Raw genomic sequence first — 18367 nt, 5'->3', positions numbered from 1 at the left:
GATTAACTAGATATTAAAAGAAAAAAATGGGTTAGGGATAAATGTTGAGGAGATAAGCAATATTAGAATATATCCAAATAACTTTTAACTGGCTGTATAGATTAGGCGTGGTGAGAACTGAACAGGAATAAAGAGATAAAAATATAAAATAAAATAAAATAAAATAAAATAAAATAAAATAAAATAAAATAAAATAAAATAAAATAAAATAAAATACAGACCACTTTCAGTTAGCTTGAATTTTGCTTATATGGACTTGAAAATATTCAATTTGGGAATTCTTCATGCTGCTTAAGTACCAAGTGCACTGCTATCTATATAAGTTGCTGCACTTCTTCCTTTATGTTTACTGACCATTTGCAGTTAGCTGAAAAACAGTATTTTGAGATGAAGTGTAACCTAACATAGTGATATGAGCAAGAAAGCTATATGCAACTCCTAACTCAGCTATTACTTTGTCCACTGGCATGTGGTGGTGTCATTAGTCTGTACAGTAGTTTGTCAAGGCAACATATCTCCCCAGTAGAAGCTGAGTAGTCATCTATGTAGTCTTCCAAGACACTATTCGTGTGACCAAGTATAGTATGCTAGTTGAAAATATGTAGTTAAATAAATTGGTAATAAAATTAAATTTGAGGGTTAAAGAAATAGGAAAATAAATAAATAAATAAATAAAATAAATAAATAAATAAATAAATAACCCAGTGACCACAGAATCACAGAATTGTAGGGGTTGGAAGGGGCCTCAAGAGATCATTGGGTCCAAACCCCAGCCAAAGTAGGTTCCCTAGAGCAGGTTGCCCAGGTAGGCGTCCAGATGGGTCTTGAATATCTCCATAGAAGGAGATTTCCCATCCTCCCTGGGCAGCATGTTCCAGTGCTCTGTCACCTTTACCATGAAGAATTTCTTTCGCGTGTTGGTGCGGAACTTTCTGTGCTGCATTTTGTGGTCGTTGCCCCTTGTCCTGTTCTCACAAACCACTGAAAAGAGGTTGGCCAAATCCCTCTGTCTCCCACACTTAAGGTATTTATTAACATTAATAATATCCCCTCTCAGTCTTTTCTCAAGGCTGAACAAATCCAGGTCTCTCAGCTTTTCCTCATAGGGGAGAAATTTGATTTGCTATGTGATGGGTAGTTTGCATGTCATTCTTACCAAGGCAGAGGGAGCATTTCTCTAGCAAGTAATGTGACAGAAGTATAGCTTGTACAGGAAGGAAAGTGATGGTATCATAGAATTATATAATCATAGAATATTCCAAGTTGGAAGGGATCCACAAAAATGATCCTGAGCCCAAAATCAAACCATATATCCGAAAGCATTGTCCAAATGCTTTTTGAACTCTGTCAGACTTGGTGCTGTGGCCACTTCCCTGGGGAGCCTGTTCCAGTGCCCCTCCATCCCTCTCAGTGAAGAACCTTTTCCTAACATTCAGTCTGAACCTTCCACGATGCAGCTTCATGCTGTTCTCTTAGGTCTTATCATTGTATGCAAAAGAGAAGAGATCAGAGCCTTCCCTTCCACTGCCCGTAATAAGCAAGCTGTAGACCATGATGAGGTCTCCCTCAGTCTCTCCTCTTCTCTAGGCTGAACAAACCAAGTGACCTCAGCCACTCCGCATATATGCCTTCTAGACAGTTCACCATATTTGTAGCCCTCCTTTGGATATTTTTTAGGACACAGCTGATATTATTCAGTTCAGTTAAGGACCCTGTAAGAAATTGCTGAGATGGAGATTTTTTTTTTTTTTCTTTTGTCAGGAAAAGACTAAGAAAGCTGGGTTTGGATCTTGTATTTATTATCCTCTTATCTTCTGTGGTCTCCTTTGGTACTCTGTTTTCTGTTTTTTGACTACAAACTCATCAGTAAGGGGATTTTTGTGTAATTTAGTTTTACAGAACTTTTCACAACTATATTTTAAACCTGCTTATAGTTTTATTTTGAGTATTATTACAGTACAGGTAATTCCTCCTAAATAGTAATAACTGCAATAATGACATAGTTTAATGCTAACATTTTATACAATAAATAAACAACATTCTAAGTATTTTTTTCCCAAGATTGACAATGTAAAGTTAATTATTGCTGAGTTTGATACTTCACATAATTTCTAAGAGGCTACAACTTTTTGTCATTCTTTTATTTCATTACTTGAAGATGCTGAAGCAAAAGGTTCACTACCTTGAACTACTTGCTTATTCCCATGAGTCCTATGTGTATTTAAAATAGATGGCCATCAGAACATCTTAATGTGGATCATGGAAAGGACTATACACTGCCATCTGCCTTAGAAAATCTACAAATGAACACAAATTAGCGTAAGAAACAAAATAGCCAAGTGGAAGTTTAATGGGCCATTAAAATAAACCTTTAGGCCGAAAACCCAGTTACAAGAAAGAGATGCACATTTCAATGATTCACAAATGATAAGCACAATACCACTTAGCAACCACATCAAATATAAATAAGGTTGTTCCTCTAGCAAAAGTTCCTGACAGACCATTCTAATTCTCTGCAGGAGACAGCAATGACACCAGAACAATTGGAAAAACAGAAAAAAAATAAGAAAAAAAAAAGTGTTTTGCTTCATTTATTGACATGTTATATCTTTGTGATTGAAAACAGTTTTTTAGTTGCTGTCCAAGGCAACATTAGGAGTTGGGTGTCCAGAAGATGGAGTCACCTAAAAAGGTAAAGGAAATGCTCCACAACTCAGATTCTCTATTCTTGTCTCAGGAAAAAAATATGTTTTACAATTAGTCTAGCTAGATGAAGTTTACTAATACAAGAAATAAGGAAGACTTCTAATACTGAACTCTACTTCTGGACGAGTAGAAAAAGACTTCTTGGATCAGTCTACTTGACCCAGTGTTTCTACACACATTCTACACTTCTCTCTGCAGCATTCTACCATGATGCCGTATCCCAGGTATGACCATTGTTTTTCTTACCCTTAGATGCAGGGTACTGAATTTAATCTTATTTTGTCTTTGCTAATTAGAATTATTAGCTGTATCTCGACTACAGTCTCCCAGGAGTATGGCATGCATTCTCACTTAAACCCTGACTATACTGTGGGATGGAAACTGTTTAAGGACTAAAAGTGATTAAGCTGATCTAATCAAATTATGTTAGAAAGACAATGAATAAAAGGCATTGCAGGTTTTGAGTCCAATTATCTCTAAACTTGAGTTTAACCTGTTAACTCAAAGTACAGTCAAGTGCCTCATCTCAACTGCAGTTTTAACCAAGTGTATCTAAATGAAGATCCAGCTTTTTTTTTTTTTTTTTTTTTTTTTTTGACTGTAGTAGAATACCTCTAACCTACATTGTAGGTGTTCAAGCTCTTAAATATTTATGAAAATAATACCAGCCAACCTGCTTTGTATTATGACAGACATAATAGCTTGTACTCATTACCATAAATGTATGCATAATATTCCTTGTTTAAAAAAAGGAAAAAAAAAAAGTTCCCCTTCAAGATAAATGGGTCTTGAAAATCCATTCAAAAGCTAAGCTGATCCATGTCAAATACTGAATTTTTAGAAGGGCACTGTGTGCAATTGAAATACTATATAAGTGAGAACAAACATGGTATGTAAAAGGGTGTGTGAAGGGTTTCACTGAAGTCACAAGGACACAGTAATATGAGAAGCAAACAAGGATTCTACTGAACCAAAACAAATGCCGTTCAGACACCGTGGCTGAAGAGTATCTTATGCTCTTCACATTTCATTTCTTTTAATTGTTTAATTAATTTAATCATATAAATGATTGAAGATGAAAACAAATTTTTCAAATCAGTGAATTCCATAAGTTCCAATATATTTTAAAAGAGAAAAAAAAAAAAAAAAAAAAAAAAAAAAACTTTGTGCAAAATGCAAAGGCTATAAAATCATATCGTTGCACTTGATAACTTTTGAAAATCACGCTATGAAATCATTTCCAGACAGAATATTTCAAAGTTTGTGAAGAAGGTCACCTGGGAAAGCAGTCACTTCTTTTATTTCTCTGCTTTTGCACACAAATTTTCACACTCTAGGTCAGATCCCATGAGTGATCTAGGCAACCAACTAAGAACCTGAACAAAAATTACAATATCTAACTGCTGCATAATTCTGGAGTGCCAAGATAACATTTTGCTGTGGTTTAACCCAGCAGGCCGGTAAGTACTACACTGCTGCTTGCTCATTCTTCCCATGTGGGATGGGGGACATAATCAGAAAGGTAAATATGTGAGAACACATGGGCCAAGAAAGACAGTTTACCGAGTAAAATAAAAGCTTCACACGCAAAGAAAGTAAAACAAGGAATGTATTCAATACTTCCTAGTGGCAGGCAGTTCAACTACTTCCAGGAAAGCAGGACTTATGCATAATAAATTTCTGGGTAGATGAACACCATTGGTCCCCTCTTTTCTCTCTTTATCCCAGCTTTTATTGCTGAACATGATATCATATAGTATGAAATATGTCTCTGGTCAGTCTGAGCCATTTGTCCTGGCTGTATCCCCTCCCAGCTTCTTGTGTGTCCCCAGCTTCCTCACTGGCAGGACAGCACAAGTAGAAAAGAAACTCTGTGTAAGCACTACTCTGCAACAAGTAAAACCATTGGTGTGTTATCACCACTCTTTTCATCAAAAATCTGAAACAGCATTATAGAAGCCTCTACAAAAGAAATTAACTCTATCCCAGCCAAAATCATGACACATTTCTATACTTTTTTTTTTTTTATCCCAGTATATTTTCTAGGGACCTGAGGTTCTCACCAGTTTTCTCAGCACTAGCCCAGTTTTGACAGAGTTGGGATTTTTTCCCTGTCACCCAAGCTGTTTGTATGCCCAGCTAGCATGTTTTAAGTAATTGTTCCTTCCACTGTTCTGCAACTCCATCAGAAGCATGTAATATTGCTAATCCCTACAGGCTCAAGTGGATTATAAACTGCAGCTAAAACTTCATAATTTGGAGTCATTAGACACATTTCTTAGGGCAGATCTTGTATTGCCCAGCCCGCTTTTACTTTGACAACCAAAATTTTTTGAACAAAACAAAAAAGGCAACATAGCATAGGAAATGGAGGAGACAGTTCCTTCACATAAATAGCATGCCACATGAAATGGGGTTGCACTAGAGTAGTTTGCAGCCCTTTTCCACTCAGATATATCAAGAGTGGTGTTTGAGCTTCCTGCATCCTAAGAAGGAGATCTCATCTTTTTGGATTATTGCTGCCACCTCTTCCTATGGGGTCCTCAAAATAAGTCCTCTCTGGATCCTGAGGAAGGAAAATAGTAATGGCTGCCAGGTGAGTACTTTGGGTGCTTAGTCAGCAGGCTGTTTGTTTTTAAGTATTCAGTAGCTTGGTGTGCAAGTATAAACAGATTGCACACACTGATCTCAGGAAGCACTTTGCTGACTGAAGGTGTTGATGAGAATCTCTTTCAAGAGGTACATCAGTCACACACATACCGAGAATGTGAAGATCCAAAAGTTACAAACCAGACATAAGACCCCAGTAGAGCCATCAGACAATATCCAGTCAAGTTCCCTTCTGTCTGAACTCAGCCCTGTAGTAATAGTTTGTACTGAAATCAGGGGCCCTTTTTCAGCAGTACAATGATCAGAGTTGACCTTTTTGAGACAAGATTTCGTCATTGGGTATCATGGAGCAATATGTGGGACTAAAGGGTGTAGAAGGTCCTCTGGATTTTGGTGAGTTTGGTGTGGGTACCAAAAGAGTATCTCAGTGCTGGACAAAGATACAAAACCTACTTGCAAAAATGGACACAGGTGGCACCACTGTGATGGTTGTTGAGTATTCCTACAGATTTTTTATTTAAATGTTAGTATTGGCTTACCTTCCCTAACATCTTTTGGATATCCTTTAGGCAGTCCTTTAGGAAAAACATTCATCCTCTAGCATCACCTGGTACCTTTGCAGCCATCTTGCAGTGACCTTTCTCCCACTTAACTGGAATATTTAAACTTCCCAGACTACCACAGTTGTCAGCCTAAACAGGATTAGGGGAAGAAAAATAGCACTTAACCTTGTTTAAAGAAGTGAGATATATTTCAGACTAGTGGATAAGACCTAATCTATAATAGATGTAGTCAGATATACTAAGTCTGGAGTTAAAAACAACAGTAAGCTCTCCTTAGAGTAATGTGCCTCTGTACCACGAAGTGGTATCAGTGCTGAGGAGAGGAAGCATTCTCAAGGATTAACTGCTAAGGTGTTATAAAAATAGCTGTTCCAAATATACAACTATTTTTTAGGCATGTGGACCTATATTTAATCTACTGTATTTCTGATTTTTAAAAACAAAATTTGTGAGAAAAAAACACCTATTTTTAAATAAAATCTGAGCATGATTTTTAATGTTTAAAAAAAATGATTTTCAATTTCACATGTAATCGTAATTTCTAAGGAAACAACCTAATTTTCAAATGTAAACGTGACTGAAAAGCAAACAGGTTTTTGAGCAAGCAAATGAAAGCACAAACACATTAAAAAAGAAAAAAAAAAAAGGAAAAAAAAAAAAAAGGAAGATTGTGCATGAAAGATATGAGGTGTAATATTACCACCTGACTTCATTGCTCTCAACTTATGTCACATAAAGAAAAATGTAAAATATTTCCCTCTTTTCTTTTTAAAAATTAAAAACAAAACAAAACAAAACAAACAACTTTCCTTCTCTACATTTACAAAAGTGCATGTGCAAACACATACATGTATTTACAGGAAAACCTGTAATACTAGGAGTTTTATTAAGACTACTGCTTTGGCATCAACTCAGATTTTTTTTTTTTTTTCCACTAACCGTTATTAACAACAAAAGCATTTTTTTCTTAAAATTTCTTTGAATATACAATCTCTCTTTCACATCTTCATGCACACAAACACATGCATAGAGTGTAAGCAAGAAGAAAGAATGAGACAAGAAAAGAATTAAGTTGCTTTACTAAGCCGAATTTCCAGTTCATCCATTTATAGTAACAGTAGAGCATAAGCTAAGTAGCATTATGCAGGTTTATGCAAATTGTTTAGGATGAAAAGGGAGTACAAGTGACAAGAAAATAAATATAACATTGAAGGCCACTGGAAATATATGTTGAATGTGAAACAATGTTGAATGTGACTAAACGAATAGTAAACACAGCACATCATAAAGTTGTCTTTTTACTTTTAACATCCAACATTTGTAACTGTAAAGAGGAGTGTAGCTCCATCTTGAGGGTTTAAACTCAAAATAGATCCAGTAACATCTGTGCTGTTAATTTGACCTAATTAGTTGTTACTACTTGCAGGACTTATGTGAAGAATCTCATTACATAGAGAAGATATAAAATAGATGGAGCTTGGGCCTCAGTAGTGATCAAGTGGAATGCAGTCTAATAAACATCCCGTTTCTGGGTGCTCTGCAGTTTGCAAGGGGTTGTTGGAGGAGGTGAATCTCTAGTAAGTGTCTCCTCTGACTTAGTCTTCTTTAACAAGATTATCTTTCTATTTGAAAAGCATCACTAGGATTTTGATTTAAATGTCCTACTATATTTGGGGATTGTTTCCTTGTGTTTATTAAAAAAAATAATACTGTTTTTGTTTACAGTTCAGTGATAAAATACAAGTAGTAATTAGTAGGGAACATACTGTTTATCTGTAGCATGCTATGTGTTGAAAGTATTACCAGTTTTTTAGATTAAAAAAAAAAAAAAAAAACAACACTAAAATTAGTAGAAAAAAAAAGCATTTTTTCCCCTCCAGTGTGAACTGACTACAGTTATTTTACTTTTGTTGTTTTTGTTAAATTCTTACTGTCAGTGTACTTTTCCCTCTTTGACAGAAGGCATTGCAAATGAAAATATGCAGACTTTTATACTCCTTACTCAAGAAAAAACACCAAATGAAATCGGTATGGAGTTCTGCCCAAATCAGAAGTCCAGAAAGAAGCCTCAGGTCTGATACCTGAAGGAGCTATTTACAGAACTGCTAATGAGTGCACTGTGATGGAAAGTTATAGCAGAGCACACTGTGAATAACACCAAGGGTGAAAACTTGACATAAGGAGAACATACACAGATTAAAGAATAAAATAATAATAATAAAACCATTAAGCAACCAATAAGATTCATTTAAAAAAATAATTAAATTAATTAAAAAAAAACAACAGTTTGCTAAACTACTGGTTCATAGATAATAATACCATACTTTAGTGTAGCTTATCCAATAATACATAACTTAGAGATGAGTAAAATAGGAGGACACTAAATCTGGTATATATGAATTACTATTTTTATTATTATTATTTTTAATAGAAAGAGATGGATGAAAATAGAGCTAGCAATGAACTGCAGAATTCTGCTGTAATTCTTGTCTTTGTTTTTGCTTACATCTTGTCTTTTCCTTTTAAAGATTCAAAGGGTTACACCAAGAAAAATGCTTGTCCTTACACACTTACAGCTGCAGTGAGTATCACAACTTCCCGTGATTTTATGGAACAGAATCAGAGACATATAATATTGTCACACACTGCCAGAATCCTGATGTTAGCCATTTGCAGAACTCCTAAAAGAGAATGGAATGTCTAACGTGAAAACAAGGAGAATTAAAAATATTTTCTCCTGGGTGGAATTAATTTTAATGAGTATGATTTCACCTCTCAGGGATTTTTAAGGATGTATTGATTGACTAGATTACCTCCATGATAGAAACTGTTACCTGTTCTGCTATCTACTTGGGAAGATCTTCATTGTTGTATTGCATGGACAAGTACTAAGTCATTAGGTAAGGAGGGTTGAGTTAGCCTCTCCTCTCTTCTGTGTCCTGGTCTTGAATGAAAATTAGGTTTTGAAGATACCAGTGTGTTGAAATATCTGCCTTACTGAAAGGAAAGTAGGGAAAAAGTCACCAGCTGTTGCAGGATAGTGTGATATTTCTAGTTTCCAGGCTGCAGTTTAAAGATAAGCTGTCTTCAGAGTTGGTTACTGCACAACTGCACTAATAGAGTATGAAGCTTCATCATACCCTCTTGCTTTCCATTCTCCACTGAAAAAGAATAAGGTCTAACTTACACATATAAAATGAAATGATGAAAGGAGGCAGTGTGTGTGCTGTGTAGATCTTGCAAGGTGCTTTATGATTTCTCATTTTACTCTTAGCATTTTTTAATGAATATATATCACTGTTGTATACATCTCAGCAAAGTATGCAGAAACTGTTTTGAAGAAGCCTTGAAACCTTTCCTATGTTATTTTCATGCTGTTGCCATCCAGATGCTCATGAAGTAAAAATCCCCAAATTTCTCTGAGGTAACAGGGAGGATGCAGTGGGGAGCAGCAAGACAGAAGCATGGCCAGATGGAGTGTGGTATTTGGAGAAGCTTGTAAGAAATGTGGCTTACTAGTACCATGAAAGAAACAGTCAATGAATTCCTCATTGCACCAACCGTCTTTCCTGGAATTTTTCCTATATAATACTCTTTGGGTGGCTCTAATTTTAGATGAAGAATAGATAAATCAGAGTTGATGCAGTACAGACAGAGGAAATGAATGAGTTGTCACAAGCTGGAAAGATCCAGCTGACCTGCTATAAATCCATGCTGGCTGAAAAGCATGTTGCTTGCTCACTGGAAAGAATCATTAGTATTAATATAGAAGTTCAGTAGGTCACAGAAGTCTCATGCTATCCTGGAAGGCTTAGAATAGAAGAGAGAGGTAAAGGACTCAAATGGTCTTAATGCCTATACTCTCTGCGCAGCAGAGGACTGGAGAAAACTCATCCCCATATTCTGCTGGTAAATTAGCCACTTTAACCCTTTTGTTTTCAGCTAAATCTCCTAATTATTGCATCAGCAGTCCTGTCTGACAAATGACTTCAGGTCAAGCCCTTAGTGTAATTCTCTTCTCATTTTATTTTATTTATTTATTTTTGTTTCCAATAGACTACACAATTAACTAGACTTCAGATAAAATTGTGAATAAAATAGTGTGAGTGTAAAAGGCTGGTCCAAAGGAAATGAAGTGAGCAAAGGTGCTGATTTTAGACCTGGACAGAAGCTAAGATACAAGTTTGTCCTTGGGTGATTAGTGTTATACCCTAAATATATCCTTGAATGTAATTGTTTGTCTCTTAAAGTTGGTTATTTTGTAAAGAAGCACAGAATGAAACATCTAAAACAGTAATTTATTTGGAGTACACTGTTTGGGTCGAGCACTGTTTCCTAAATGTGAAATTTGTAGGTGTTTTAAGTTTTTCACTTATTGTCACTGGGGAAATTATATTTCAGCTCTAGAAACACTCTTGAGATAAATTCAAACTTGTAGCTCAAGTTGTGTATCTGTAGAAGTGGTATGTATCAGAAATATCTGGTTCATTTGTTTTCCAGCAGAATGCATAAAAGGAAATCAAACTTTAAAATCATAAAAAAAAGGAATAGTTATTATGATGCTCATGAAATCCATTCAAACAGTATTTCAGTAGCCGTATGGAAATCTAATCTATATTTCTTGGATTAAGAATGAGAGTGAGGATGCTAACATGCTGATTCCAAAAAAAAACTCAATGATTTGGAAAATAAACTTTCACTTATTTTTTCCCAAACTTTCCTCAAAATCTAGAAAGAACAATGAATATATTTCAAAGATCCATGAGAGGAGGAAAAAACTATGTTGAATCTCTACATTTAAGCCTGACCTTTCCTACCATTTTCTGCAGGACCTGTTCTGCCCATATCACTGCTTTTCTCTTGCTAGGCACATCTCTCTTTTTTTTTTGTGGTGGCATTAATAAGCTGTGCCCGCTAGAATGAGTCTGCAGAAATTTCTCTATAGATTTATGCAGAGTCCTTACTTTTACTGTCAGAGGGGGTGAGAAGGAAAAAAATAATAATATATCCCTGTCTTAGATGATAGATCATGTCATTCTGTTACAAGTAGGCAGCACTAACTATGGATAAAAGATGAAGATCTTTGCAATCCTTGCACAGAAAAAAATTAACCCAAGACAAAAAATCTAGTGATGTTAAACATTGACCTTCTTAATTCTAAATTTGCCATGAATCTGAAAAGCTCTAGTTCTATAAAAAATATTGCTTCCAAAGGTGATCTCCAGCCAATGCATCAAGCAGTGACTGCCTGAAATTGTGGGATGTGAGAAGAAGAAAAAAAAAAAAAGTACAAGGTTTAATACAGTAAAACAGAATAGACAGTGAAAAATAAATCATTATTAAATGGATAAGCTATATGCACAAAATAAATTACAATAGACATTCTGAAATTCTGAGTAGACCTCTAATTCAAGACTGCTCCTAAGGTCCAGCGAAACAGAGACTTCTGCTCAGTCTGATCTAGATCCATACACTGCCCAACTCTCCATGAAGAAAAGATTTCTACTTCCATTGACTCAAATAACCAAGTCAGCTTGCTTCTCAGGAAAAAGCTGAACAGATAAGTTTTGCAACACAAGAGGTGATAAATCTGTACTTTAATCACCCTTTCCAGTCAATACTACATTTATTTCCATTGTGGCCTCTGGTTACAAATACAAGGATGTTCAACAGGAAGAGCTGGCTTGGATCTGGCCAATATCCAGAACTTTGAGGGCATTATATATCAAAACCAACCACATATCTTCCTTAGAAATGAACTAGAAGTGCAGTATAGCCAACAAAGCGTTGTTCATAGTTCACAAAACCTGAACCAGGCAACTGCTATCTGCAGCAGGTAAGTTTAGTTGGAAAACGTAGCACTGTGTCAAATGTACTCCAGCAGTTTTATAGGTGGTTATTTGCTGTAATTATGTTCTTGTTTCAGACAGAGGTTCCAAGGTTCCTTCTTTATATTTGTGCCATCAGGTGGTAAAAAAATGTGTTCTTCACTATGCAGGGTAAGGTGAAGTATTTGCCCTGTGATGTGAAACATCATATAAAAAATGAGAGTTTAATTAATCACTGTGTGACATTTCCATATTCCTGCAATATCTAAGTTAGACAAATCTTCAACAGTTCACTGCTTCCCCCTGACCTAATAAGAATGGAGATATGTATATCTCATACATATGAGCCTTTTCTTCTGGATGTATGTACTAACTAACCCAATCTGAGGTTGTAACAAGTGTGAAAATAATCTAAATCACATTGGGCCTTGTAGGGAATTACTCATTTTTTCTGTTTTTCCAACAGCAAACTGACAACCAGAAGAAAGCATGGCAACTCTTTCAGTTCCTAGGGCTGGGCAGCTAGGTACCACCTCTAATGCAGTGTAAGATATATCCCTTGGGATACATGAGTTCAGAAGGAACTAGAGGACAAGTGAAAAGATAACAGCATCTGTTAAAAATACATGTGTGGCTGAAGTGAATTTATGCATCAAAATGAACAAAGAAATATATTTTGGTAACTTTCCAAACACACTGGAGACACTGCAAAACAAAGGAAGCTTTAGTTTCTACATTTCATTTCAGTTAAACATCTCTTCCTGTCTCCAGGATCTAGGCCAGCAAACCCAGTCCCTTTACTTTCTTCTTGAAGTGAGTTACAGGAATATAAATACTAGCTTGCTTTTTTTTTTTTTTTTTTTTTTTTTTCCCATTCTGCAGAATTTAAGGGAATAATTCACAGTGTGAAACTACAGTGTTTCATGAGCACAAAATGACAATCACTGCCTCAAACGTGAAATATTTATTTTAAATCTGTAACACATGAACTCCAGCAATGATGATTCGTTCCCTTTTCCTGGTAAGGTCTATATAGTTTCAAAAGAACAATGCCATACTGAGTCTGGAAGGCTCAGACTACAACAAAATACTAAAATAATAGTGTAAAAACTATATTAATTTATCTCATGTATTGGAGATATTATTTAATGTTACTTTACTTTCCTGAAATAAAATATCATTAACCTTCATAGCTGTAACAAATTTTGAAGAAATCTGTCTGCTGTTGATCTTAAGGCTCTTTGGCTTAAATCAGGAACCAGAATTTGACACTACTGACACAAACCCAGCAATTAGAACTTCAACATATCTGTGATGGTAGGCTTTGGTTCTAGAAAGTATTCCTACAGTACCTTTGAAAAGCCATATGTTAATCATCTATGAAAATTTCCAGTTTTGATGTTTTCCTTACCCTGTTTCTTAGAAATGCTTAGACCAAAACCAACACAAACATTGTAATCCTTTCTCCAGTCTTTGATGACCATGGAGTCAGCCTCTTGATCTCCAAATTAGATGCAATGGTATTCTTTGCTGGCTATTTGCTAATAGTGATATATAGTAGTGGTGTTATAGGCAGTGCTGAATGTTTTTTCAAAACAACGTACAGATTCCCTACTCAAGTTCTTGATGAAGCACAGAGTGCAGTTCTGTGCAGGATGTTAATTAACTCCTGTCACAAGAGTAGCCCTCCACAACCACTGACTGATTTGTATTTCCAGACACGCAGAAGTGCTCACAGAAATGTGCTTTCCTGAAAATTTTCTTATGCACTGCACTTCTCCAAGTATTTCAGAGACTAGAAGGCAAAAATCATAAAATCAGCATGTTTATTCAGGCAGATAAGTATTCATTTCTCACAGGAAGAAGGACTCACCCCTCTCTGTATCTAATATATTTATATATTTATACCCAATATATTTATATATTTATATCTAATATATTTATTTGTGCATAGTTCTATTTTTTTTTTGTCGATCGATTTTCTACATTTGCACGTATTTCAGTAGATGTGACGGTGGGCGGGAAACACGAGGCCGGCAGACAGCAAGCCGCAGCTCCAAGGCTTAGCCTCGGCGCCCCGCGGGTGCGGGTGCTCGGCGCTGCGCAGGGCGCGGGCGGTCCCCCCCGCAGCTCCCCTGCCGCGGGTGCCCGGCGGGGGCCGTGCCCGGCTCCCCGGGCGAGCGGCGCGCAGGCGCCTCTCGCTCCCCAGCTCCGGTGAGATGCTCTCGGACGTGCGAAGAGGATCGCCCTGCCTTTCCCTCCTGCCTTCTGCTTTCTCTCCGGCACCGCTGCCCCACTTTTCCTGCGTTTAGCCTGGTCTCCTGCCTGGGTTTCATTTTTAATCCGCCTTTTTTTTTTTAATTTTATTATTATTTTTCTTCAGTGTTGCCCACCCCCGGGAGCCCGTTTAGCACCCACTCTCCGCAGCTCTCGCTCCTCCACGTAGCTGTATCTAAAGGGAGACCCGCCTGTTGATTATTCCACGCACCCTCTGCCCTTCCCCCCCTCTGCCACCCCTCCCCCCGCTTGATTTCAAACCTTTGGATGGTATTTTTGTGTCATTAGGAGATTAACATCCCTGGAACACCAGGGGAGGAAGGAGGAGGTGGAGGAGGAGGAGGGTGGAGGGGGAGAGAGAGAGAGACAGCAGGCAGGAAGGTTGTCATATTGACACGAGTGAGGCTCTCCTCCCGCCGTCCCAGCCACCCTCGGCTTCTCGGTGGCAGCGGAGGGGGGCGTTTGCAGGCGCCGCTGGTTGCGGACGGCGGCAGGCAGGCGGGCTGTGCCCGGTGCCCGGTGCCCGCGTCCGCGGAGCTGCGGCGGCAGGGGCCGCCTGCGGGCGTGCGGCCGCGGCTCCTGCTCGCGGCCCCCCTCTCTTTTATGAGCAGCGAGGCGGAGGAGCGGCAGCCGGGGACGCCAGGAGGAGCATTTTTCACGGGTGTTTATGAATGGCACTGATATGGAGGAAATACCGTTTCAGAAAGTCAAGACCAAGAGGAAGAAGTGCTGCCACTGCTGCTGCTCCCCGCCTGCTGCCGCGGCGGCGGGAGCGGGAGCCGGGCTGGGGGACCCCCCTCCCTTGCTGCTGCTGGATGCCATCGCCTGCGAGGACGAGTTCGACTGCAAGGAGCTGGAGGCTCTCTTCCAGAGCTATAACCTGAAGCTGGAGCAGACGTCTACCCTCAAGGCGCTGGCCGTCCTCATCGTGCTCACCGCCAGCCTGGCCCTTGTGGAGCTGCTCTCCGGACCCAGCCTGACCATCTCCAAAGGCTCGCACCCGGTGCACTGCATCATCTTCCTCTCCCTCTTCATCGTCACCAATGTCAAGTACCTGCAGGTCACCCAGCTGCAGCAGATCGTCAAGCTCACCTTGCTCTTCAGCTTCACCTTCTCCTTCCTCTGCTGCCCCTTCTCACTCGGCGCCTATGGCATGGAGCCCCCCAGCGCCCCCGAGCAGGGCATGTGGCAGCTCATGCTGGTCACCTTCGTCTCCTACTCCCTGCTACCCGTCCGGACCCTGCTAGCTATCGTCTTCGGGCTGGTGGTGTCCGTCTCCCACCTCATCGTCACCGCCACCTCCGTCAGCACCAAGAGGCAGCGGCTCTGGAGGACGGTGAGAGAGGCCGGGCCGGGCCGGGCACTGCAGCACAGCCCAGCCGCGCGGTGCGTGCCCGGCGGGCGGGAGGGGAGGCGCGGAGCAGCGCGGTGCCCGCCGCGGTGCCCTCCCGGCACGGCCAGCCGGGGCGGCGGCAGCGCCCGGCGGTCACCGGGGAGCGCCCGGTGTGTCCCTGGCCGGGAAGGGGGGCGTACGCAGCCCGGCTTCGGCGGTGCTTGTAGTTCCCAAAAGTTTCCGGGAGACCGGGGGCTTAGGGTGACTCCCGGGGGAACAGGACTCTCGGCTTTGTCGGTCGAAGGAAAACGGGAGCGCTAAGGAAGGGGAGCCATCCAAGCGATTACACGCTGGGGCAGGTCCAGGGGCACCGCTTGCACAGTCAGTGCAAATCCAGCACGTATAAGACCGCTTCATTCACAACGGATTTGGCATAGACAATAAGCTGCGTGTACTAACAACGCTTTGTGTTGATTCGTATTCTTGCTATCCGTCTCAGCCTTTGACCCTTCGTGCCCGTAGCCCATCTCAGGAGGGTTCTGCAGAAAAACTCAAAGGGGAAGCCCACCTCGTTGCTCTCCCAGGGAGCACGGCATTCCCACTTCAGTTTTCCTATGGCATTTGCTGCCCCCTCTCCACAGGCATTACCTGGTATGCCAGTGAACTTCCTAGCAGTTCCTTTTCCTCTCTGCATTAATCCAGAAAAACCTCCCTCTGCAGCAAGCATCGTTGGAAACGTGCTGCTGCACTCCTCCCCCTCCCCCAAATAGCTATTTATAGCCCTGCAGGGCTTTCTCCGGCTCTCATGGCCTGATGGACCACACTGGCAGAAGGAGGAGGATGAGGGGATGAGTGTAAGGGGAACACTAGGGCTGGGAGTCAGGATTTGCTGCTTCAGGCTCCATTATTTGGTGCCTGTGAACCACTGGGAAAGAGAAATACAGAATTTTTGTGTCCTCCCTGGTATCGCATTGATCATGTTTGCCCTCAGGAGAAGCACATAGGTTCTGGGGTCTAAACTGGTGTTAACTAACAATTTAATGAATAATTTAAGTACTTAGTACGTTGCTTCTGATGAATTCTGGCATTATTCTCCATGGCCTTGTAAAAACTGTGCTGCAATGCTAAGACACACACAGTTGGTGCAGGCATAAACATAAGCAGACTTGTACACCTTTGTGCCCAGAAGTGTAAATTTCTTCTCCCTTCTTACATGCACACATGCCCCATAGTGACATACATACGCATACTGGACATACATAAGGACAATTAAAAGACTGGGATACTGAGACATACAGTATTATTCATGGCTTCATGCTGCTGAGCTGGTGGACAAAATAAATTGTATATTTTGAAAGGGAAGAGAGAGATAAGCTGAGCTTTATGATTTACCCAGATAATCTGATGGTCTATTTTTAAATGCGTGATTTAGAGTTTCCACGAAAGGGAGAGCTGATGAAATGCCGAACACAAAAAGGAGCCTTCTCTAAAAGCATCCAGAAGGATACCAAAAATGCTAGAATATATCTCTCCAGGTAGGGCTGGAGATAGCTCTTTTTGCTAGAGTACCAATTAGATCTTGTGGGATTCCAGGCTATCCTGTCTGCCCTGACACAGAGACATATTTTACTTGATGCCAAGTAAAGCTCAGTGTGGCTGTTCCTAGAGGAACAATGTAAAGAAGCTGACAATAATGTCACTAAGATACCTGACCAAGGGCTTGAAGATGAACAATTTTAAGGAGAGGAAATCTGCTAAGTGTCTTTCTTCACACTAGTTTAATTCAGCTTTTCAACAGGCAAGTAGCTGGCTTAGAAATACATAGAATCATTTGACTAGCAGCTGATGTAACACATGTACATTTCTTCTTCAGCACCCTCTCCCTTCAGCCAAAGTAATTTCAGTAATTTGTGTGCAGTTCCCTGAACAACTATGCTTTGCTGATAACAGGAGGCAGAAACCTGCTCAGAGTCAAGGGAAATAACTGGTCTGTGAACTTCCATTGCACAGAAATGTATGTTGATATGTTGCATATTTGCAAGCAAAATGTCTTCTGATTTGAAGACTAACCCTGTGTGTAGAAGGGACCCTTCTCTTATATAAAAGTTGTTCCTTCTTTTCCAAAGCACAATTTTAAAATTGAGAAAAATAAAGTGTTGTAAAAGCCAGATCATCTGAATTTTATTTGCCCAGTCTGACAGTAGCCCAGTCTATTTTGTTAAGGGTGGAATGGATGCTGTCTCTCAGTCTGAATCTTCTTACCATCATTGTTTTTTATCATGAACATCCTGGTGCACAAAAACACTGCATGCAGTCAGCCTGTCAAGGAGACAGGATTGCTCTACGCAGAGCTGCATCAGTGTGGATCTCTGTGCTTTATCTCCCAGCCCCAAAACTTAAACAAAAGGGTGAATTTCAATTGTTAAATTGGAATGCACTGTATCCAAAAAGCAGAAGCACCAGCACCAGCCACTGAGACCAGTTTTCTCTTAAAGGAGTCAGAGAATAATAGAACATCCTGAGTTGGAAGGGACCCACGAGGTTCATCGAGTTCAACTCCTGGCACCACACAGGTCTACCCAAAATTCAGACCATATGACTAAGAACATAGTCCAAACCCTTCATAAACTCTGACAGGCTTGGTGCCGTGACTTAGAAGCTTTTGATTTTTGGATAGTTCAGGCAGGAAATGAATTTAAATGTCATTTAACCTGAGGTTTGAAAAATGCAGATCTAGTAATATCCACTGAAGTTTAACTGGCAAATTGTTAGCAAGACCAGGTGCTTCATGGTGTTTCAAGTTCAACCTATTAAAAAATGGACATACATTATGTTCTGAAGCGGGTTTTGGGGTGAACATCTTTTCTTCCATGCTCTATGAGGAAACTCTACACGCAAATCTTCGAATGCCAAAATCCTCACTGACTTCAGTAGTGCTGAATCAGACCCTGAGTGGGTCCCATGGCATGTGTAAAATTTGCATTCATATAAATGTACAAACACTTCAGCACATTAAAATCAATAGCTCAGCTCATTGCGGGAGTAGTTTG

General features: G+C 39.8%; 1 protein-coding gene across 2 annotated transcripts in view; it reads left to right on the top strand.

The window, feature by feature from the left end:
* The first annotated feature begins 12639 nt into the window (after window positions 1–12639).
* Window positions 12640–18367, top strand: part of ADCY1 (adenylate cyclase 1) — a 160601-nt gene continuing 154873 nt past the window's right edge. Inside the window, exon 1 of one of the 2 annotated variants that reach the window (XM_068674818.1) lies at window positions 12640–15320. In XM_068674818.1, the coding sequence (XP_068530919.1) occupies window positions 14652–15320 (669 nt within the window). In that variant the 5' untranslated portion in view covers window positions 12640–14651. The remainder of the gene's footprint in view (window positions 15321–18367) is intronic. The other variant, XM_068674817.1, reaches the window with a different exon arrangement.

Source organism: Anas acuta, chromosome 2 (assembly GCF_963932015.1).
Source record: "Anas acuta chromosome 2, bAnaAcu1.1, whole genome shotgun sequence".
Taxonomy (NCBI): domain Eukaryota; kingdom Metazoa; phylum Chordata; class Aves; order Anseriformes; family Anatidae; genus Anas; species Anas acuta.
The sequence above is the reverse complement of the archived record's forward strand: the minus strand, read 5'-3'. Positions and strand labels throughout refer to the sequence as shown.